General features: G+C 43.6%; 1 protein-coding gene across 10 annotated transcripts in view; it reads right to left on the reverse strand.

The window, feature by feature from the left end:
• The window catches only part of Atp8a2 (ATPase phospholipid transporting 8A2), a 554,904-nt gene that overhangs the window by 358,160 nt on the left and 172,708 nt on the right, over window positions 1–24,036 (reverse strand). For all 10 annotated transcript variants that reach the window (XR_004116436.1, XM_031362595.1, XM_031362603.1 and 7 more), the window contains 10 exons: window positions 17,281–17,369; window positions 16,945–16,989; window positions 14,383–14,455; window positions 11,094–11,199; window positions 10,327–10,409; window positions 9,384–9,433; window positions 6,833–6,902; window positions 4,312–4,396; window positions 2,828–2,967; window positions 691–829 (listed from right to left, as the gene is read on the reverse strand). Coding sequence is in view for 9 of the 10 variants with exons in the window: in XM_031362595.1 (XP_031218455.1) it covers window positions 691–829; window positions 2,828–2,967; window positions 4,312–4,396; window positions 6,833–6,902; window positions 9,384–9,433; window positions 10,327–10,409; window positions 11,094–11,199; window positions 14,383–14,455; window positions 16,945–16,989; window positions 17,281–17,369 (880 nt within the window). In the remaining variant the exon portion in view is untranslated. The remainder of the gene's footprint in view (window positions 1–690; window positions 830–2,827; window positions 2,968–4,311; window positions 4,397–6,832; window positions 6,903–9,383; window positions 9,434–10,326; window positions 10,410–11,093; window positions 11,200–14,382; window positions 14,456–16,944; window positions 16,990–17,280; window positions 17,370–24,036) is intronic.

The following is a 24,036-nucleotide window of genomic DNA, read 5'->3' on the forward strand; positions in this document are numbered from 1 at the left end:
TTTTGTCTTGTTTGCCAGTGCTGGGGATTTGTGTGCACTAGGTGAGCATGCACTACCACTGGTTACATCTCAAGCTCACAAGTTTTACAAATCTATGTATTCATTTCGTTATAAAAATGCCAGGTCTCATGGAGCAATAATGCCAGAGACCCAGGTGGTTTAAAATTAACCGAAAGCCTCTTCCATTCCAGGTCTCTGGGACTTTCTAGAGGTCCCCACCCCGGCAGCTGCATGCCTCCATTCATTCTCCTGGCCCTCTGGACTTCTCTCCTGTCTCCTGATCCTGCCCCCTCTCCACTTCCCCTCCCCTCTCACACCCCTCCCTCAGCTTCCCTTGATTATTTTGTTTCCCCATTTTAAGAGGGATTGAAGCATCTTTCCTTATTGTTTAACTTCTTTGTGTCTGTGGGGTGTGTCATGAGTATCCTGTACACTTCTCTCTCTCTCTCTCTCTCTCTCTCTGTCTCTCTCTGTGTGTGTGTGTGTGTGTGTGTGTATGTGTGTGTGTGTGTGTGTGTGTGTGTGTGTGTGTGTGTGTGTACATACGTAGAAACCCATATGAGCAAATCATAAAATTCTTGGTGGCTCTTTGAAACCAAAGAGAGATCCATAAACTACCAACACATTCAAAGAACACAAATTTTTACAAGAACCAGCACCAGGAATTTTAGGAAACTGAAAACTGATTACCGATATTAATTGCAGTTTCTTGTTTGTCTCCTGTCAACACCCAGATTTTGATTTCTGCCTTCAACAGAGTGGCTATGGTTTCTGGAACCCCGGCTTGAAGACGATCTTCGATGGCTGTAGCTCCAAGTAACAGTAAATTCTAGGTCAGAAAATAACATCAGTTAAGGGACAGTTCATCCACAAGAACAGAAACTTTGGCATCCCTGGCTGGGTTTTTACCCATTATTGATACCTGGGTCTGAAACAACCACAGACCATTGATCATATTGAGCTGCTTAAGACAATCCCATCAATCATTCTGTGGTACCTGGGTGGCATGTTTAGTTTTTGTCAGTTTGACTCAGGCTAGAGTCACCTGGAAGAAGAGCCTCGGTTGAGAAAATGCCTCCATCAGATTGACCTGTAGGCAGGTCTCTGGTGCCTTTTCTTGATGGACGATTATAATGGGAGAGCCCAGGTCACTGTAGGCAGTGCCACTCTTGAGCAGATGGCCTCAAGTTCTACAGAAAGTAGGCTGTGTAAGCCATAGGGAGCAAGCATACAAGCAGCATTCCTCTACAGTCTCTGCTTCAGTTCCTGCCTTGAGTTCCTGCTCTGACTTCCGTCCATTGTAGGGAGCAAATGAAATCTGGACTGAACGTGTACTCTTTGACCTGGGCACAGCCATGTCAAGGACCAATGCTTCAAACAGAAACTATATTGCAAAGTAAAGTGGAATTATAAAACTAGGAAAGGAATGAGGAAGGACAGCAGGTGATGGCTTTCAAACTATAGAAACTAGAAAACAGGTACTTCAGAGGTTGCCGACATGATCCAAAAAGATTGAAACCGAGCTTCCAGACTTTGGGGCATTGACATAAGTATAAAGTTACCTAACATACTAGAATATTCAGAAAAGAAAAACACCAAGACAGAAACCAAAGCAAGCAGCAATGGGACAGCAAAAGTGAAGCATGGACATCACTTGAGTGTGGAAAACTGTCCACAGGTACAGTGTGTCTACCCAGAATGCACAGTGCTCCATACCTGGAACTCAGTGGATAAGCCAACATGAGGTCTACTTTCAGGCAAGGCTAGAGAATCACTAATGCTTATATACTGATGTGAATGAGTAAATGAGCGTGTGTGTGTGTGTGTGTGTGTGTGTGTGTGTGCGTGTGCGTGTGCGTGTGCGTGTGTGTGTCTGTGAATGTGTCTGTGTGTGTGTGTCCACGTAGGATAGAGGATACCCTCAGGTATTGTTCCTTAGCTGCCATTCTCTCACCATCCTTTGTTTTGAGACAGGGTCTCTCAATAGCTTGGAACTTGACACATACTAAGTGACTAACTCTCAAGTCCCAGAGACTCTCCTCTCTTGTCTCAGCTCTCTCCAGTACTGGGGTCACCATTAGGTGCCAATCATATTCTTTTTAAAAAAAAAAAAATTCAGGTTTAGGTGACTGAACGGACTTGGGTCCTTGTGCTCACCATCTCTTCATCCCACCAATGCTAGTTTAGACCAGATATCTAAGGTTTCATTAATATCTGACCGACAGTGGCTAGACCTTTCAGACAGCCTAACCTGAGAACATCCCAAAGCAAAGGAATGATGAAAAACTGAGAGTCCATATACTGGCTGGCTTTGTGTGTCAACTTGACACAAGCTGGAGTTATCACAGGGAAAGGAACCTCCCTTGAGGAAATGCCTCCATGAGATCCAGCTATAAGGCATAATCTCAGTTGGTGATAAAGGGTGGGATGGCCCATTATGGGTGGTGCCATCCCTGGGTTGGTAGTCCTGGGTTCTATAAGAAAGCAAGATGAGCAAGCCAGGGGAAGCAAGCCAGTAAGCATCATTCCTCTATGGCTTCTGTGTTCACTCCTGCCTCCAAGTTCCCACCCTGTGTGAGTTCCAGTCCTGACTTCCTTTGGTGATGAACAGCAATGTGAAGTGTAAGCTGAATAAACCCCTTCCTTCTGAACTTGCTTTTTGGTCATGATGTTTTGTGCAAGAATAGAAATCCTGACTGAGATAGTCCACAAAGACATCTAGAGAGAACAACAGTATCCCAGGACAACAAAAGGATTCCTATCCAAAGACTTTGCTCAACAAATGTGACATCCTTCCCTGGGCTGACTCTTAGCCTTGTGTAGTTACCTTCTCGATGATCTCGTAACATTCTTCCAGCCTCTGGGCTCTGTCTTTCAGAATGATGCTGGCCTCTTGATAGACTTTCAGCCACTCCTCATACTCGTTCTCAGAAAGATCTGCATAGGCTACACACAAAGTCCGCAGGCCTGCAAGACAGCCACCAGTAAGTGGTGGGGCACAGAACACACCACCTCCTAAGGGACATCACAAGGCACTTTTTATGTCAGTGTGTTCAAAAATTAAAGAGGCCACCTGCTTCTTAGGTCCCTCTAACTTAACATTCACAAAGCCACAAAGGGAAATAAATTTTAGAGTTGCCTACTTCAACTGCTAATATTGATTGTTAGCTTGATAAGCTGTAGAGTCATCTAGTAAAACAATGTGTGGGCATGTCTGGGAGGGTGTTCCTAGGTTCAGGTGTGAATGTCCATTCAGACTATAAGTGACCCCTCTCCATGGGCTATGTCCTGTGTCCCACCCTGTATAAGAAGCAGGGAGATGTATGAGTCAGCCTTCATCTCACTCTGCTTCCCAAGATGCACTGTAAAAAGCTGTCCCCAGCTCCTGTCACCATGCCTTCCCACCATGATGGACTGTACCCTCAATCGCTGAGCCAAAATAAACCCCTTCTTTCTCAGGAAGTCTTTGCCAAGTATCTTTCTGTAGCATTGAGAAGAGTAGCTCACACCCTCCCCCATGCCTTCATATAACTAACATAAACTGTCCTGCCCATAAATGTAGGAGTGCATGGGAATCCCATGAGTAAATTTCCCATTGCAGGGAGGTGCAGAATCTGTGTGGCTCACATGTGTGTGCCACGGGCAGCCTGGAAGCAAAGGAGCCAGGAAGCACATTTCAAGACATCAATAAAAAGCCTATTGTGCTGTGTTGTGGAAGAACTTTGCTCTCAGGCAGCCATGCCCTCACGTGTGTGCATGTATGTCTAGACACAGAAGCATACCACTGTGAGAGAGCAGCACTCGGCACTTAAGTACCCGTCATCACATTCACTAGCAGGAAAATATGATGTCACCATTATCCAAAGGCTTCCAGAGAGTTCCTTTCCTGCTCACTGTGAGCAGGGAAAATTAGTATCTGCTTAAGTCCTGGACTAATGATAGCACGAGGTCAGCGAAATCACCCCCAGAGTATACAGAAGAAGGGGCAACTGTGATTCTAATTACTGTGGGTCAGTTGCCTTCTGTTTTAGGGCCACTTATGACATAGCAGAGTCAAACACAGGTAATCAAGTTTGGACTCTGCCATTTACCTCCTCACTGTCACGGGATGAGGGAGGGGACAAAGGAAAGCAGCTGTACAACCAGTCCTGGGAAGTAAGTCAGTACTTTGAGTAGTCTGTCGGAAGGCACGCCTGCCCACCGGAAGGCACACCCACCCACCGGAAGGCACGCCCACCCACCCCAGCAGCGGCCACGGGCATATGACACCTCCCCTGCAGGGTCAAAGCAGCACCTCAGAATTGCACCTACCTTCTGTGGCAAAATATTCCAGGTGGCATAACGTCTCCTCCATGTACTTTGAGTCCTTTGAAAGTCTTTCAAAGATTACATTATCCTGTGGAAGGGAGCAACATCCACTGAGACTAGCAAAGCCCAGAGGACATCTGCCAGTGGGCACGCTAAACAAGGCTCTCTTTCGTGTCTATGTAATGAACATGAAAATACTTGACTTGGGCAGAGTGGAGCTGTCAGTTGGGCCAAACATGAGCTTTGTAAAATGTGCATAGCAATACCAAAAGCTGCTGGTGTGTCTAAAAAAAAAAAAAAAAAAAAAAAAAAAAAAAAGCAAAAAGGAACAATGGGGTGAAGATTCTGACAGCAGAGACGTGATCAAGGCTGTTAGAGTGCCCACATTTGCACACGTCTACAAAACTCAGGCCCTGGGCTTTGCCCAGGCAGAGCACCCATTATCCGCATGGAACTGCTTCAGATTTGGGGTATTTTCAGATTTTGGAGTAGGTGTGTATATCTATGATGTGATAGCTCATAGATGGGGGCTCAATCTAAATATTTTATGTTTCATGTCTACCTATTTGCACTAGCTGAAAGTAACTTTCTATCTTTCCCTGGCTACATTTAGATCCCGACTCCCACTATGAGGTCAGCTGCCAACTTTATGCTGTATCATGGCATGCTTGGAAAGTTTTGGGTTTTTTTTTTTAATTTTTTTATTTGTGTGGCGTGTGTGTGTGTGCAATGTGACATGTTGCAGCAAGAAAGTGTGGGGTCGGAGGACAACCGGCAGGAGTCAGTTCTCTCCTTCCATCATATGACCTGAGGGTTGACTCACTGTGGTCAGACTTGGCAGCAAGAACCCTGGCTGCTAAGTCATCTTATTGGGATTCTGTTTGTTGATAGGATTTAGTTGTTCTTTGTTTGTCTGTTGTTTGTTTGAGGCAGGATCTCACTGGTGCCCACAGAAATCTGCCTGCCTCTGCTCCCAAGTGCTTGATTTACAGGTGTGAGCCACTATACCCAGCTAATTTGTTTTTTGGTTTGTTTTTTGTTTTTTGTTTTGTTTTGTTTTGTTTGTTTGTTTGTTTTTATTTTTCAAGACAGGGTTTCTCTGTGTAGTCCTGGCTGTCCTGGAACTCACTCTGTAGACAAGACTGGCCTCGAACTCAGAAATCTGCCTGCCTCTTCCTCCCAAGTGCTGGGATTAAAGGTGTTTGCCACCATCACCTAGCTACTTGTTTTTTTGTTTTTAATTAGTGTGCTCATGCTGTAACATCTTTATGCAGACGTAAAAAGAGTAAACCGCGTACCCTAAGCTATTCCAATACAATCTGCCAATAATGGAAGTTCCCACGCCCTAAGAGACCATAGGCCTCTTTAGAGCTTTTGCTTTCAACTCCTGTTTGATGAGAAACACCCAGTTGGGCACAGCCTGTCCCTCACACTGACAAGCCTGAATGGATGTGCGTATGCTCCTGATACTCCACTTTTTAAAAAAACTAAACTAGTGTGTTGGAGGGGGCAGGCGGAGACAGAACTAAGCATGAAGAACTAAGCATGGAGAATTAAGCATGGAGAACTAAGCATGGAGAACTAAGCATGGAGAACTAAGCATGGAGAACTAAGCATGGAGAACTAAGCGTGGAGAACTAAGCATGGGCATCAGCAGCCTTTCCCTGCCTACTCTCTCCTGCTTCCTCAGCCTTTCTGGTCCAGCTGCTGCAGCTACAACACGCAGCACACAAACAGAGCCTACAAACCAGGTCACTCTGGGACACTATGACCTCGGTGGCTTTAACTAAAGCCGCCTTACCATAAAAGTAGAATTCTTTTTGTTGGACCAAATGGAATTCCTTTAAAAGCGAAGTACAGTGTTCATTGTCAAAAAAGCCCCCATCACAATGCATCCGTAGCCATGATGGTGGAGCTAAGTAACCTCTGCCACTCACCACTGGTCCAGGCTCATTACCTTACTCCTGGCGTAAGTTTGAGAATTAGTCCCTTCATCCCACAGAGCCACCACACAGTGGGATACAATTTTACAACCATATAATTCATAAGTAGTAATAGCTTTCCTTAGCAATAACACCTTTGGAGTTTTCTTATTATCAGTTATGGATACTAGAGAAAAAGCCAGGCTTAGGACACTGGCCATATAGATCTGCTTGTGAATATGACTTCTGTCTCCATGGCAAGAATAGCTGCTGGGGAACCAGCAACACCAGAGGACAGACTGATGATCACAGATCAATATGGTGTCATCACCTTTTTAGACACCAGACCATGGTGGCAAAACCAGATCTGGAATTCCTACTCCAAGGATTCTGTGTCCAAAGCTCACTACTGCTAAAAGCAGGTTTTTCCCTGCCCACTCTTATCTAATGCCACCTTGAACCTGTGCTCCTAGTGGCTTGTTAGGACTGTCTTTCAGCTCTGAGCAGACCATGAGGAATATGTGAGCAGCGGTTTGGAAAGCAATACATTGGCAGAGCAGCCTCCAAGGGGTTGGCCGAGCCCCTGCATCTCTGATACTTACAGCTCCCTTGCAGTAGAGTCGAAGTTGTCCTGACGGCAGTCGGACGATGACAGACATTCTTTTTCTGTCACTGTAATAGTATAGAAAAGAAAGAGAAAGACAAGAAACGGGAAGGGAAAGTCATCACCCTTTGCTTTATAGGACCCAGGTCCAATAACAAGCCAAAACAAAACATCTGGAGCCTAGGAATGTCAAGGTCCACTTCTCAATAGCTTTTTCATCAAGGTAAAGCTTCAATGGCAGACTTTACTCATCTATACCAAATGAACAGACACCTGTATACCTTGCCCTGCTGTGAGGACTCACTACACGGCTGTTTGCAAGTAGGCCAGACACGGAACATTTTGCCCATATGCTGTCACATGCCGAATCAGTCAACCCTTACAGTAACCATTCCGCTAACCAGAGCCATCCCTCGCAAACAGGAAGGTGGGAGACCCAACACTCCTCCAAAGCTCCTTGTACAGCTTCCTTTAATTGGTGAAGGAGATTACCAGTTCCTAGGCCTGTGTCAGCCAGCCCCTGGCACACCCTCTCCCCCGACTCTTCTTTACACACTTATTATCAGGGTCAAACCCACACTCTGAGAGGCTCAGTGACTTCTGCTGCCCAAGGTCCGTCTCCTTTTCCTAGCCCCCACAATGTGTGACCCATTTCCCACTGATGCTCTCATGGACCACCTCGCTCAAGCACACAAGACCCATATCCTGCTCCCTACCATATTTTGCTCTGTGCCTTGCCCACACTTCCTCCTACTGGGATGCATCCCCCACCTGCAGCCATCCTCTCTCAGCTTCTAGAGGTTGGGTGTCCTTAGCAATGTCACCTAAGCTGTTTCTGTTTCTCAATGTACAAAGCAGGTGGGCACAGACTACTCCACGGAAATCTTACAGAAGGAAATGGTGTCGGCAAAATGATGCATCCATTAAAAAGAATCAGAACCTGTAACCGCAACTGGCGCCTCTTCTCACTCCTACTCGCCCATTCCTTTAAACGCTAGTCTCTTGTGTCTCCATCCACAGTCCCTGTGATCAGCTCATCCCTTTCCTCTCCCTTCTTGTGTGGCTGTTAACAGCTGGCCACAGTTAATGCAGCACGGGTTTACAATTTCCAACAGGAGATGCGTTAGGGGCTGATCAGTGGCTCGGTGGGCAAAGTGCTCACAGTGTTAAGCATGAGGACCAGGGGATGGATCACCAGCATCCTCATAAAAGCAGGGGGTGGTGGCATGTATCTGTAACCCCAAGGCCTGGAAAACGGTGACAGGCACGTCTAAAGAGTGATTTCTAGACTCTGTGAGAGACTGTGATGGTATCTGTCTCAAACCACTAACCTGGAGGTGACAGATTGTGCTTCTGGCCTGCCTCCACATACACATGCATGGGAGAGCACACACACACACACACACACACACACACACATGCCACATGCATACACATATGAAAGAGAATGAAGAAATGACAAAAAGTCTGAGGAGCTGGAAGCCTGGCTACACGTGCCACACAGGCACATGGTCACCAAGCCGACATGGACTGCCAGCATCATCAGCCACCCTATGGCTTATCTGACCCCAAGGGCTTCTCACCCACAGAACCAAGCTCACAAGCTCTCAGGTAAGCATCAGGCAGGAAAACATTTCGTCTACGGCGATATAAAAACACTGCCCCTTTCAGGTCATTTGTGAACGATTTAGCAGAGATGTCTAGAAAACAAAGCATTTCCTTTTTTCTGAGATTGTCGTGGAACCCACTATGTAGCTCGTGCTGGTCTTGAGCTTGAGGTGATTCTCCTACATCAGTTTTTCCAGACACTGACGTTACATGCCTGAGCCACCACACCCAGCTCCATCTATTCTCAGTATCAGGCAAAGGTGGTCTCAAGACATAGACAACAGGATTTTGCTCTGGTGCCAGAAGGCAGCTCTGCTCAGGCCATTCCCAATGGGTCAGTGCCCTAGCACTGACCGTCCAGTGTGCAAGGAGAGAGAGACATGTTCAGACTCACTCCTCAGAATAAACTAAAAAAGGCCCTGGGAGAGCCAGAGAATCTGACAAATATTCCTAGGTCTTAAAGAAACTTCTGGGTGTGATGGCTTTAGGACAAGCCTGAGAGTGAGGCCTCGTGGAGCCCAAGCCTTCCAAGAGGATGAACTGGCCACATCTGCTCTGTGGTCACATGTTAGTTTTTTGCTCAGACAGAGAGGAAGGCCTGACCTCTCGGAGCCTGGGTTCAGTGAAGCCAGTGCCCTTGCCACATTCTCTGAGCCTTGCACACATCTGTGGCTGCCGATGTAAGTAAGAACACCCGCACCAGAAGGCTAAAGGTGAAGGAGCTTGGAGAGGTTTAACCTTGCTGTGAGAAGAAAATAGAGTGGCGGACTGAACTTTCCTTAATGGAACCATAAATCCTAAGATGAAGGCTGTGGGGGAGACGTACTTATCATGACTAATGCCTAAATAGAAATCATCCCACACAATCAGGAAAATCTGCAGGCGAAGCAGTTAAGTATATATGAAATGTTTCATGTCAAGTATATGGAAGAGAAACATACCTAGAAAATTCTAGAACATTGAGGATCCCAAATGTCTGTTCTTGTCCCATCTATAAAACAGAAAAAAAAAAGAAGGGGGCTCTTACCTGAAGTGCAAAAATATTAAAATCTCAAATCAATCACCCCTCCTCATTACATACACAGAGAGAGAGAGAGACATAAACACATACAGACACACACAGATACATAGACACACACACACACACACACACACACACACACACACACACACACTCAATTAGTTCCTCACAGAGGTATTTACAGTCTGCACTGTGCTCTCACAGTCTGGTGGGGTCAGAGCGCCCTCTTCTGGTAGAATGCTTTCATTTTCCTTCTGGGACAGGCGCCAAAATGCTGCTGTGTAGCCACTTCCAAATGTTGGAAATAAAAGGTCCAAGCTGCTTAGAACCATCTGAAACCTTGGAGCCAGCTCTGCATATGAATGTAGGGATCCATGCATGTGTGTGTGTGTGTGTACCAGTCACCCAACATCTCCAGCAGGGTCTGAGCTGCACTTCCACATATTGTGAAACCATCACACTTGAGTTAGCATCATAGCCAAAAATGGAAGCCCTGTAGCCTGAAGTCCTACTATGCAACCATGAGACTAATGGGGCTGCAGAGGTGCAGGGCCTACCTTAGAAACAGGTAGAAAATACTTCTCGGCTTTAGGAAAACAGAGGAGACTGGCAATATTCCTTGGTACAGGTAATTTCATGAAAGTGAGTGAAAGACTGTGAGGAAGCTTTTTAAAAAGGAAAAACTCCCACAGACCCAAACACCATGTTTATGCCACTGCCTCCTGTGAGACCACAGCATACTTCTCCACAAAGTACTTCTAACCTATTTTTTTCACTTACAAACAAATACAAAATTTTGCCATCGTATTTGCAGTCAACACACTATTTCATATACACCATCTTCCACAGCGCTGGCCCCTTACCGCTTCGATGATGACTGAGTACGGCGTCCTCCCAGTAAACACAAAGCCAAGCTTCTTAGCCCCCTTGACCAAAGCAGCTTCATCTGCCAACAGTAAAAGCCAGCAACACACAGGTTCACCCTTTGTCGTGGCAGAAGTCTGCTCAATATCATGTTCACACTAAAAGCCATCGTGACTCATCAGGCCTGGTGTTAGCCGCATGATAACAAAGACTTGAGATGGACAGATGGACACTCACTCTTCCTGACACCAGGTTTGAGATGAGTGCTCCTACTGGGCAGATGGCATACCAAAAGCTAAGTCATCAGGACTCCGGTAGTTTACACTCCAGCCATGCTCTGCTGGATCAAATCATGGCAAACTCCCAGATCAGTCAGCAAGGCTAGGCTTCAGTTGCAGTACTGATTCAGACCCTAGGAAAGGGGTGAAGGGCCAGTGCTCTGATGCCCCATGGGGCGCAGTGGGTGAGGCAGCCAAGGTGCCGGCCTGGTTCTCTCTTGAGAGTATTGCCTAGGTCAAGATTTTGTACCAGGATGTGCAAGACAGCCTGGGATCTTCCTTGCCACCAGAGTACCATGAGAGTCAGCTAGTACCCTGGTACTAGCTCTCCTGGGTTTTAACACCCATAATCGTGAACTGGAGAGAGGTCAAAGGCAAACAGCAGGCCTTATGGGGCAAGGCCCACCATAGCGTCTTCCAAGAATAACTGAAAACACCCAGGTCCCCAGGGGAAAAGCCAACCAGGCACTTCCAGCAACAGCCCTCACCTGGGGACGAAGCCTGGTAGATGATTTCATCGCCATCCTTCTCGGGGACGACGGTGTGACACACAGCCAGCAGGGTAAGGAACTCTTGTATGCAAGGGGCTGTGGGCTAAAAGCAGCAAGACCCAGTTAGCCAGTCACCAGACTTGCCAGGCATAGAGGATGCAAGCCATCACCTGCTCTAAGATCCAGTGAGGCCAGGCAAAGTAGCACACAGCTTTGATCCCAGCATTTGGGAGGCAGAGACAGGAGGATTTCTATGATTCCAAGGCCAGCTTGGTCTATAAGATGGGCTCCAGGCTAGCCAGGGAAACAGTGTGACCTTGTCTCAAAACAAGAAAAAGAAACCCAACCTGAATTTGCCATTTGCTTTGGCACAGAGCTCAGATGCTTAGCTACCTGACTCTTGGCCCGAGGTTCTCAACCTGGCTCATGCCACGACCCTTTAGTTCCTCAGGTTGTAGTGATTCCCAACCGTAAGATTATTTTCATGGTGAGTTTATGACTGTAATTGATATTGTTATGAATGGTAATGTGAATGTGTGTGTTTTCCAATGGTCTTAGGAAACCCCTTGTGAAAGAATTGTTTAACCCCTAGAGAGGTCACATCCCACAGACTGAGAACACTGCTCCATGCTCAGACACTTGCTCTCCAAGGAGCCCATCTCCTGCCACTCCGGTCTTCAAATGAGTCGTATCTTTCTCGGTATCCCTTCACGCCCACAGCCACCTGCCTGCTTTCAGTGAGCTCTCCTGTGTAACGATTTGAGTCACTTCCCCGAGCCCATTACCCTGTACTTCAGAGCATAGTCACCAGTGCCATCAGAAGGTGCTGTCCTGCCCACCACTGTCTAGTATTCTGAATGTCTGATCTTTCCAGGATCCACACTTAAAATCCTGCTCAATCAGACTTTCCCTATCATCCTTAAGAAAAAGAACCCTATGGTTTTTGGCTGAAATCTTAGAATACAGTATACTTTCCCATTTACCAAGGACTTCTAAGTCTTATAAAACCAGAACTGGCTTACATACTGTTCATTTATTTGCCCAGACATTCTCAGGTAACGAGTGTGCATCAGGCAGTGTGTTCATCAAGGTTTGCGAGGCTGAACACGTGTACTGTGGGCCAGCTAAGCCAACCAGGGGCCCTGAACTTTGGGCCCCTGCAGGACCTGAGGCCAGTTAACCCATCAGGCTGGAAACAAACAACTAGTTAAGTTGTAACCTAGTAGTTGGTGGACTAAGCCAATAAAGTTGTTTCCTATACTCCACCTCCATTTTCATTTTCTGCCTTATCTTACTTGGAGTAAGCCCAGTGCTTCCCCATACACTAACCAAGAATTGTACCACAGTAGCTGCACAGGGACCTGGGCTCCAGCACCCTCAAACAGGATCCAGGAAGAGCCCTCCACTCCCTTTGATACAGAATTCAGACCCTCAGCTGAACCCCGGGTCCCCATGACCTTAGCTGGACCCCAGGTCCCCATGACCTTAGCTGGACCCCAGGTCCCCATGACCTTAGCTGGACTCCAGGTCCTCGTGACCTGCCACCTCTGGTCTGGTATCATTCCCTTGCTGCCTTCTGCCTTGCTTTGCTTACATAGACTCTATTAAATTAATAGTCTAAGGAACTACCCTTTACATAGCCATGTGCAAAAGTTCTTGTCTGCCACTCCTTATTATAAATCTTATTTCTGAATGTTTGCTGTCGTTTACTTTCCAGATTCGGACATAAGCTTTATTTCGACATGTGAGATGTTGGTGTAACTAGTTTTAGTTTAGTCTCCACCTGGAACTAAGCTCTTGCTCCCTTAGTTTCAGTTCCGTTTCCAAGATTGTCTTAGCTTACTTTCTAATGCTGCAATAAACACCATGACCCAAGACAACTTGGCTACATTTCAGCCAACAGCCCCCAAGTCACATTCTATCACTAAGGGAAATTAAGGCAGGAAGCTGGAAGTGGGAGCTGAAGCTGAGGCCATGGAGGGGTGATGCCATCTTGTTTGCTCCCCATGGCTTGCTCACTTGCTTTTTTAAAAAATTAGTTTTTTTTTTTTTAAGATTAAAATATAATTGTATCATTTCTCCCTGACCCTTCCTGTGTTACCCCTCCCCCCTGCTCTCTTTAAAATTCATGGCCTTTTTCTTTAATTGTTGTTATACTATTTTTTCTTTAATGTGTAAATACACTTGGTATTAGAGAAAAACACCTGGCCAAAATGCAGAGAGCAAGTGACTGTGTGGTGCTCAGCTCCAGTGGTACAACACAGCTCCTGGTCTGAGGCTCGGGGATCATTGTTGGGAGTGGGGATCTAAGAGCCAGCAGAACCAGAAGACATAGAACGGCCTACAGATCTTAGTTCCTTCCCCCCTGCCTCCCACTAGACACAGTTCTCCTGTCCACAGAAACAACACTTTTTGAACTTTGTCTTTTGAACTTTGAGGTTCAAAGACAAAGGCAGGGTACAAACATCCACCCCCTTTCTGATCTGCAAGAAGATAGATGCCTTGTTGGGGGTGCCATGGCTGGTTCAGGCAGCATCCAGACCCCAGGCTTAAGCTGTCGTGATCTTGGTTCTTACTAATATCACTGTTTCAAGTGAGGCGGATGTCACCTGCCTGGATACTGCATATAGACAAGTGTCGGGTCAAATGGTTGCAGGGCGTCTAGCAGGCTCACACTACCTGGTAACTCCTCATATCTCCTCTCTCATCCTTCACTGCCGCACATCCACTGTGCCTGGTCCCTAAGAGGAGTTAAGCAAGTTTCTGCGAAGGGGCTTGGAACCCTAAGTGGGAGGACTAGAGGGGACCTCTCTGTGCCTGCCTAAAAGGTAAACCCCTTATTCCAAAGTTCATTTCAATTGAGAAGAAAGTTCATGTCTGGCACTATAAGCCTAGTGACAAGCCCTCAGAAGGAAAGCGCGTGGGTCCTAGGACAAAGCCTTCTATATTTGTTTTGTTGGCTGTTCATGTTATCAATGTGCCTTCTGAATATCGATATTCATAACAGAGACACAATCTGGCCTCTACCTTGGTTGTGGAATAGGAGCAGAGAATTGCAACTGGACACGATGCTGAGAAATATTGATCATGAGTGCTCCTCCCTACAGGGGTCATCACTAGGTATATGAGATTCTGTCTTCTGGATACGACAAGGATACTTCTCCCCTGGACTCACTGAAGCTGTGGCCCTTTACATAAGACTTGTAGAAGATCAAGCCAGCATGTGCCACATATAAACAGTGACCCACTAGTTGCTCTTTATCCTAGAGGTGAGGGGTATACTCACGTGCTGATCCTCAATGTTCTTTAACAATCTGGGATCATTGAAGTCACATGAGTCACTGCAAGAAGCCATCCGGCTGGAAGGAAGAAGAAAATCCATTCATTCAATTTTAAAAGTCCCTGCCCAGATAGCTCACACCTAGAGAGAATCCACCCTGAATTAAAAAACAAAACAAAACAAAACAAAACCATGGTCCTGCAACCACTGCTTAGGGATCTAGAATAATGAATATTACATCAAGAATTAAAATAGCTTAAGCCCCTAAACCTTTCTATAAGCAAATTGTAACAAGTTCTTATAAACAACAACAGATTTACAAAAGGGTAAGAATCACAGGTTGTGTCAATACTATGAGTGTCAACTGAGGTGGTCCTTAAATAACTACCAGGCAAAAAGTAACCCCGACAAAGAACTGCCCCATCCCTCATCACACACAGCCAGCGTGCATGCAGTGCAGAGAAGGCAGCAAACAATAGAAGAAAGGACACTGGACCTGATAGCTGTCAGACTGGAGCAAGGGTGAGCTTCACAAAGACTCCTTCACCTCTACCAGCAAGCTATGTCAGTCTTGCTTATGAATGGATTAGTGCAGCAGATAAAACAACAGCCAGCTAATAGCTTGTGGTGAGGGGCATACAAAATGCCAGCTGCTACCACCATGGAACACTAGGAAGCTGGAGAATGACCTATGTGAAGGATGCAAAATATCCGTGAAGCATCCCAGGGACCTGTGAGGTATGTCAGGTGGGTACTGTGAGAGACATGAGGGACCTGTGATGATGTCAGGTACTGCGGGAGACATGCGGTCTCTGTGATGGATGTCAGGTACTATGAGGATCACGAGGTACCTGTGACGAATGTCAGGTTCTGTGAGAGGCATGAGATGCCTGTGAGGTGAGGGGAGTGATGTACTTGAAAGAAACACAAGGTACCTGTGAGACACAGGGAAAGACAGTAGACAGGACAGACTTCAAACCCACATCATGAACAGTGAGCCTGCAAGAGCGCTCCCTCATCACATGTTCACAGTCAACACAACCAGAAAGAAATGTTCATCCCATAGAAGGATCAAAACAGAGTAGTCCTAAACCTAGAGTCTCACTCAGTGCTCAAAAGAATGATGCTAGCAAGCCAATCAAGGCCTCAAAGGAACATCGAATGCAGATTACTAAGTTAAAAGGAATTGAGTTAGGCAGGTGACAACTCAGACATTTTGAAGAAGGCAGAACTATAGAGACAGAAAATATCCCAGTATCCCCCAAGGGTAAGGTGTCTATGGCAGAGGGGTGGACGGGCAGAGCAAGGACTTTGTGGGTAGCATACACATTTCCCATGATGCTATGGCAATGGGTTTATATCAGTATGCACACATTCATGCTAACAGAGTATATACCACCGAGTGACCCTGATGTCAGGTGTGGTCTGAAGTGATCCTGAGATGCCACTATTGGTTCCTGGAGAGTACTGAATGCACTATGGTGAGGGACTTTCATCATGGAGTAGGGCAGAAAGTTCACCATTGAGATCATCCAGTGAGGCAGGTATTTTATGGGACATCTTTGTGTCTTTGTGATTTTATTGTGAAATCAAAACTCCTCTTTAAAAAGGTTCAATTCCCAGTGCCCACATGTGGCTTACAACTGTCCAGTCCCAGGTGATCCAACACCCACTTCTGGCCTTTGAGAGCACTGCATGCATATGGTACACAGGCACTCATGCAGGTAAAACACTCATACACACAAAATAAAAAAAGAGTTAAAAATTTTAAATATGAGGACACAGCCAGTGCTCACAAGTTTTCAATGAAAATCTATAAGGTGTTGGGCACAGGAGACAGAGCAGAGGAAATGGGCAGATAAAAGCAAGAACAGGTGTGTGCTCTAGAGAAATAGAAGAATTATTAAGGAGGAAGAAAGGTTAGAAATGCAGGAAAAATACATGGAAAAGGGAAGGGCGAGAGGACAAAACCAGAGGATCAATTCAAAGATCGACTATCCGCCTAATAGGACAGGAGAGAGAGATGGCAGAAATAATAATACAAGGATGTTTCCCAAATATCAATAAGAGAAATTTATAAGACAGAAGTGCCCCGATAAAAAGTAAATTAGCCACCCAACATGATGAAGAAAAATAGTCTATGGTTAAAAGTTCATCCGCTAAAGGAATACAGAAAGAAACATTTCCAAAGGACTGGGAAGATGGCCTGGGGGGAGTAGGCTGGCTACACCAGAGCAGAGGGAGCTCAATCTTCCCCCAGATGTACAAAGCTCTACAATGTCTACAGTTTTTAAATAAAAATATTATTATTTTGTGTAAAAATATTATTTTGAAATATAGAATTTTTTAAAAAAAAGAAAAATGTTGCAGGTGGCTGTAAATGGGAAGGACTGAAAAAGGGACATACTGTTGTTGTTCAAAGCTTTGTGGTGTGGATTTAAACCACATCTGAATTTAAACCTTATTCTGGCTCTTTTTCAGACTAACATATTCACAATTTATATTTAGACTTAAGACTATCCTGATGCGTCCCCACTAATGTTGCAAGATATGCTAGACTTTACTTACCAGAAGTCATCTGAGGACTGCTCTCTGGCTAGTTCCGGGAAGTGGCTGTCAGGAAAAAAAAAAAAACCTGAGTGGTCAGGAGATGGATCCAAACACAGGGAATGAACAATTCTTAGAATATGTGTACAAATCCACAGGTGTCCTGGGACCTCTCAGTAAAATTGAAGAGACAAGTCATATTTTAGCTGTTTAAAGATTCACTGAGGAACCCACTAATTTTTTTTAACATATTTAACAACAACCACACATCTGGATCCCTCAAAACAACAAAATAAGAACCATGCTTTCTTGGAAGACTAGGAATGGGGGTCTCCCGAAGGTAGAAAGCATACTCACCCATAGGTCACACCAGCAATGCTACACTTCTTGAAGTTCATGATATTACATGTAAGTGTTCCAGTCTTGTCAGAAAACAGGTATTTTACCTAAGCAAAGAATGAGAGCGAAATGCAGAGAGAGTAATAGGGGGCTAGAGAGATGGCTCAGTAGTAAGAGCACCAGCTGCTCTTCTAGAGGACCTGGGTTCAACTTGCAGCAATCACATGGTGGATCACAACCATCTGTGACTTCAGTTTCAGGGAACTTAGGGCCATCTTCTAGACTATCATGTGGTACAGAGACATATGCAAAATTAAAACACCCATACATGTAAAATAAAGTAAATTTTAAAAAATGGGTGGGATAAGATGTAAGGATCAAGACATGAAGCTGTCTGTATATATGAAAACCTACATGAAATTTAAATGAGAGTCTATAAAAGTAAACAAATTAAGCATGAATTATGAACTTTAATTCATTGACATTTACAAAACTTTTTATGTTCCTAATTCTACACTTGGGTAATGAAAAATACAGAAGCCTCTGCAATCCCTCTGGCCACCATCTGTCAGCATCACCACATATTACTCAACATTTCAGTGATATAGTTCATTCTCCCAAGTTCCTACATGTTCTCACAGAAGATGCAACTCTTTTAAGAGTTCACCCCTGACTAGATTAAAAATGGCAAGACATCTCTAAAGACTCAGAAGTGGCACTCGCATGGTAGCAGTAACCAACACTGTCTAATTGAACCTGAGGCTCACGCAACAGCATGGTAATCATTCCTAGTTCTACAAACCTATCCATACCTGGAGCTAATGAGGTTGCAGATCTCAGAAGAGAATCTACTGCCACCAGACCAGCATACCTCCTAGATTATTTTTTAAAAGGCAGTCTCACTGTGTAGTCTTGGTTGGCCTGGTAGATGCTTTTTTGACCTTGAACTAACATATCTGCCTGATTCTGCCTCCCAAATGTTGGAATTAGAGGCAGGAGCTGATGCAGAGTCCATGGAGGCATACTGAACACTGGTTTGTTCCCCCTGGCTTGCTTAGCTGCTTTCTTACAGAACCCAGGACTACTAGCACAGAGGCAGCATGACCCACAGTGAGCTGGATCTTCCCACATTAATCATCAATCAGGAAAATGCATCAACACTTTGCCTACAGGTCAGTCTGGTGGTAGAACTTCCTCAATTTGGGTTCCCCTCTTCCAAAATAACTAACTTCTGTCAAGTTGACATAAAACCAGCTAGCACACCTTCAGAGAGAAAACTAGTTTTTCCCATGGAAGAGCCTCCTAATTGGTTGTCTAATACTATGTGGCCATCCCTGATCATAAACACACAGCAACATCAAATGGACTCAGTAGGTTGTACTTATATTTCTATGCATTTATAGAATTATGTATAAGAATAATAATTAAAGAAAAGGAGGCCATTGATTTGAGAAGGTCATTGGAGAAGCTGAAAGGTGGGAGTTGGGAGGAATTTAAGGAAGAAAGGAAAAGGGAGAAATGCTATAATTAACTTTTAATTAAAATAGTTTTTTAAAAAGATTGCATAATGATCAAATGAAGACAGGCAGCTTTTCCACATACTTCACACAAAAACTTATTTATAAATAATTATATATTTACAATGTACACATGATATCTAAAAACATATATGCATATTGATCATATGATTAATGGGATAATTAGTTTTGTTGCTTTCAATTAATAACAAATTGTTTCATACAGAGTAAATCTAGGAACATTAAAAACATAACAGAGCCCCTTCTGTCCCTTGCACCTGGTCCTTTCTGCAGGGGAAGATTTTTGGCTGGTTTGCTCCAGTGAAGACATCATATCCTGATCCATCCTAGAGAACCCGCTGCACTCAGAGCAGTTGAGGACAAACTAAACTCAGAGCAGTTGAGGACCCACTGCACTCAGAGCAGTTGAAGATCCACTGCACTCAGAACAACTGGACAACAGCTTGACTGCCCCACTAAAGACCCAACAGTCTGAAGGCCTCCCAGCTTCTCTGCCCCTGTGAAGAGCCCCCAGTTGGAAGGCCTCACAGGTGGTCTCCTACAGCCAAAGCTGCAGGCCTACCAGGAGACCTGAAGCAACCCAAGGACAAAAGAGGCAGACTCCAGACAGTCACTCAGACCAACAAACAACAGGGATATCCAGATGCCAAAAGGCAAGTGCAAGACCATAAGCAACAGAAGCCAATATATGTGGGCATCATCAGAACCCAGTTCTTCCACCACAGCAAGCCCTGAATACAATAACACACCTAAAAATCAGGAAGCTGAACTAAAATCCTATCTCATGAAGATAATAGTCTTTTAAGGAGGATATCAGTAACTCATTGAAAGAAATACAGGAAAATATAGGTAAACAGGTGAAGAAATTGAATAAAGCAATCCAAGACCTAAAAGTGGAAGTAGAAATAATAAAGAAAACACAAATGGAGGCAAACCTGGTAATGGAAAACCTAGGAAAGAGGTCAGGAATTACAGATGTAAGTATCACCAATAGAATATAAGAAATAGAAGAGAGAATCTCAGGTGTAGAAGATACCATAGAAGAGATTGACACAACTGTCAAAGAAAATTCAAAATATAAAAAATTCCTAACCCAAAGCATCCAAGAAATTCAAGACACAATGAAAAGATCAAATCTAAGAATAGTCAGAATAGAGGAGAATGAAGATTCCCAGCTGAAAGGACCTGAAAATGTCTTCAACAAAATCATAGAAGAAAACTTCCCCAACCTAAAGAAAATGATGAACATAAAGGTACAAGAAGCCTATAGAACACCAAATGGGAAACTCCTCTCGTCACATAATAATCAAAACACTAAATGCACAAAGAAAGAATATTAAAGGCTGCAAGGGAAAAGGGCCAAGTAACATACAAAGGTAGACCTATCAGAATTACACCAGACTTCTCAACAGAGACTATGAAAACCAGAGGGCCTGGTTAGAGGTCATGCAGACTCTAAGAGAACAGAAATGCCAGCCCAGGCTATTATACCTAACAAAACTCTAAATGAAATCAATCATAGATGGAGAAACCAAAATATTCCAGGACAAAACCAAATTCAAACAGTATCTATATACCAATCAAGCTCTACAGAGGATCGTAGAAGGAAAACTCCAACACAAGGAAGGTACCTGCACCAAAGAAGGGACAAGATATTAAGCATCTCACAACAAAGCCAAAGGAGAGAACCACAAGTACATAAAGCCACCTACAAAAAAAAATGAACATATCAGGAACCAACAGTCATCTCTCTTTAATATCTCTCAATATGAATGGACTCAACTCACCTATAAAAAGACATAAGATAACAGACTGGATACACAAACAAGATCCAGCATTTTGGTGGGGCAATGGTGGTTCACGCCTTTAATCTCATCACTCGGGAGGCAGAGGCAGGCAGATTTCTGAGTTCAAGGCCAATCTGGTCTACAGAGTGAGTTCCAGGACAGCCAGAGCTACACAGAGAAACTTTGTCTCAAAAAACCAAACCAAAAAAAAAAAAAATACAGCATTTTGCTGCATACAAGGAATATACCTCAATAACAAAGACAAACACTATCTCAGAGTAAAAGGATGGAAAAAGGTCTTCCAAGCTAATGGTCCCAGGAAACAAGCAGGAGTTGTCATCCTACTTTCCAATAAAATAGACTTTCAACCAAAAGTTATCAAGCATAATGAAGAAGGACACTTCATATTCAAGGGGAAAATCCACCAAGAGAAAGTCTCCATTCTGAACATCTATGCCCCAAATGCAAGAGCACCCACATTCATAAAAGAACCTTTACTAAAGCTCAAAACACACATTGAACCCCACACAATAATAGTGGGAGACTTCAACACCCTACTCTTATCAATGGACAGGCTATTGAAACAGAAACTAAACTGAGACAGGGAAACTAAGAGAAGTTATGAACCAAATGGATATAACAGATATCTACAGAACATTTCACCCTAAAACAAAAGAATAAACCTTCTTCTCAGCACCTCATGGTACCTTCTCCAAAATCGACCATATAAATTGGTCACAAAACAACCCTCCACCAATACAAGAAGACTGAAATAATACCAGGCATCCTATCAGACCACCACAGCCTAAGGCTGGTCTTCAAGAACAGCAAAATTACAGAAAGTCTACATACATGTGGAAACTGCACAGCTCTCTACTCAATGAAAACTTGGTCAATTAAGGACTTCCTGGAATTTAATGAAAATGTTGATACATCATACCCAAACTTATGGGACACAATGAAAGCAGGGCTAAGAGGAAAGTTGATAGCACTGAGTGCCCTGGTAAAGAAACTTGAGAGATCTTAGACTAACAACTTAGCACCTGAGAGCTCTAAAAAAAAAGGAAGAAGCAAACTCACCCAAGAGGAATAGAAGGCAGGAAATAGTCAAACTCAAGGCCGAAATCAACCAAATAGAAATAAAGAAAACAATACAAAGAATCAACAAAACCAGAAGTTGGTTCTTTGAGAGAATCAACAAGATAAACCCCTAGCCAAACTAAAGGGGGAGAGGTAGTATCCAAATTAACAAAATCAGAAATGAAAAGAGACATAACAACAGAAACGGAGGAAATTCAAAAATCATCAGATCCTACTATAAAAGCCTATACTCAACAAAACTCGAAAATCTAGATGAAATGGATGATTTTCTAGATAGATACCACATACCAAAGTTAAATCAAGAGCAGGCAAGTCAAATGTAAACAGGCCCACATCGCACAAGGAAATAGAAGAAGTCATTAAAAGCCTCTCAAACAAAAAAAGCCCAGGGCCAGATGGATTTAGGGGAGAATTCTACCAGACCATCAAAGAGGACCTGATATCAATTTTCCTCATATTATTCCATAAAATAGAAAGAGAAGGAACACTACCTAACTTATTCTATGAAGCCACAATTACTCTGATACCTAACCCACACAAGGACCCAACCAAAAAAGAGAACTTCAGACCAATCTCGCTTATAAATATCGGTGCAAAAATACCCAATAAAATTCTTACAAACCAAAACCATCATTCACGTCGATCAAGTAGGCTTCATTCCACGGATGCAAGGTTGGTTTAATATATGAAAATCCATCATATAATGGATGTATAATTACATAATATAATTATGTAATCCACTATATAAACAAACTCAAAGAAAAAAATCACATGATAATCTCCTTAGATGCAGAAAAAGCATTTGACAAAATACAACAGCCCTTCATATTAAAAGTATTGAAGAGACCAGGAATCTAAGACCCATACCAAAGATAAGAAAAGCAATTTACTGCAAACCAACAGCTAATATTAAATTAAATGGCACATACTTGAAGTAATCCCACTGAAATCAGGGACAAGACAAGGATGCCCACTCTCCCCATATCTATTCAATATAGTGCTTGAAGTGCTAGCTAGAACAATAAGACAACAAAAAGAGATCAAGGGGATATAAATTAGCAAAGAAGAAATAAAGGTATCACTATTTGCAGATGATCTGATACTATACATAGGTGACCAGAGAACTTTTCCAGCTGATAAGCAACCTCAGCAAAGTGGCCAGATATAAAATTAGTTCAAATAAATCAGTAGCTTTCCTTTATACAGATAATAAACAGGCTGAGAAAGAAATTAGGGAAACAACTTCCTTCACAATAGCCACAAATAATATAAAATATCGTCTCTCAAGAAAAAAAAATCGAAGAAGGTCTCAGAAAATGGATAAATGCTCCATTAGATTGGCAGAATTAACATAATAAAAATAGCCATCCTACCAAAGGCAATCTATATATTCAATGCAATCCTCATCAAAATCCCAACACAATTCTTCAAAGACATGGAAAGAGCAATTCTCAAATTCATCTGGGAAGACAAAAAACAAAAAACAAAAAAACAGAATATGGACATGTGATCTTTGACAAAGAGACCAAAAATGTATAATGGAAAAAAGAAAGCATCTTCAATAAATGGTGCTGGTCTAACTGGCTGTCTGTATGCAGAAAAATGAAAGTAGATTCATATTTGTCACCTTGCACAAAGTTCAAGTCCAAGTGGATCAAGGACCTCAACATGAAACCAGACACACTGAATCTAATACAAGAGAAAGTTGGGAAAGAGCCTGAAACTCATTGGCACAGGGGAATAGTTCCTTAACAGAACTCCAATGGCTCATGCTCTAAGATCAAGAATTGATAAATGGAACCTCATGAAACTGGAAAACTTCTGTAAGGCAGAGGACATAGTTGTGAAGACAAATTGGCAACCTACAGATTGGGGGAAAAAATCTTCACTAACCCCACCTCTGATAGAGGGCTAATATCCAAAATATATAAAGAACTCAAGAAGCTAATTACCAAAAATAACAAACAACCCAATCAAAAAATGGGGTATAGAACTAAACTGAGATTTCACAACTGAGGAATCTTGAATGACTGAGAAGCACCTAAAGAAATGTTCAAAGTCCTTAGTGATCAGAGAAATCCAAATCAAAATGACCCTGAGAGTCCACCTTACACCAATCAGAATGGCTAAGACCAAAACCTTAGGTGACAGCACATGTTGACAAGGATGTGGAAAAAGAAGAACACTTCTCCATTGTTGGTGGGATTGCAAACTGGTACAACACTCTGGAAATCAATCTGGATGTGGCTCAGAAAATTGGAAATAGATCTACCTGAAGACCCAGCTATACCACTCTTGGGAATATACCCAAAACATGCTCCACCATGCCACAGGGGCATGTGTTCCAC

The sequence above is a fragment of the Mastomys coucha genome, unplaced genomic scaffold (assembly GCF_008632895.1).
Source record: "Mastomys coucha isolate ucsf_1 unplaced genomic scaffold, UCSF_Mcou_1 pScaffold9, whole genome shotgun sequence".
NCBI lineage: Eukaryota > Metazoa > Chordata > Mammalia > Rodentia > Muridae > Mastomys > Mastomys coucha.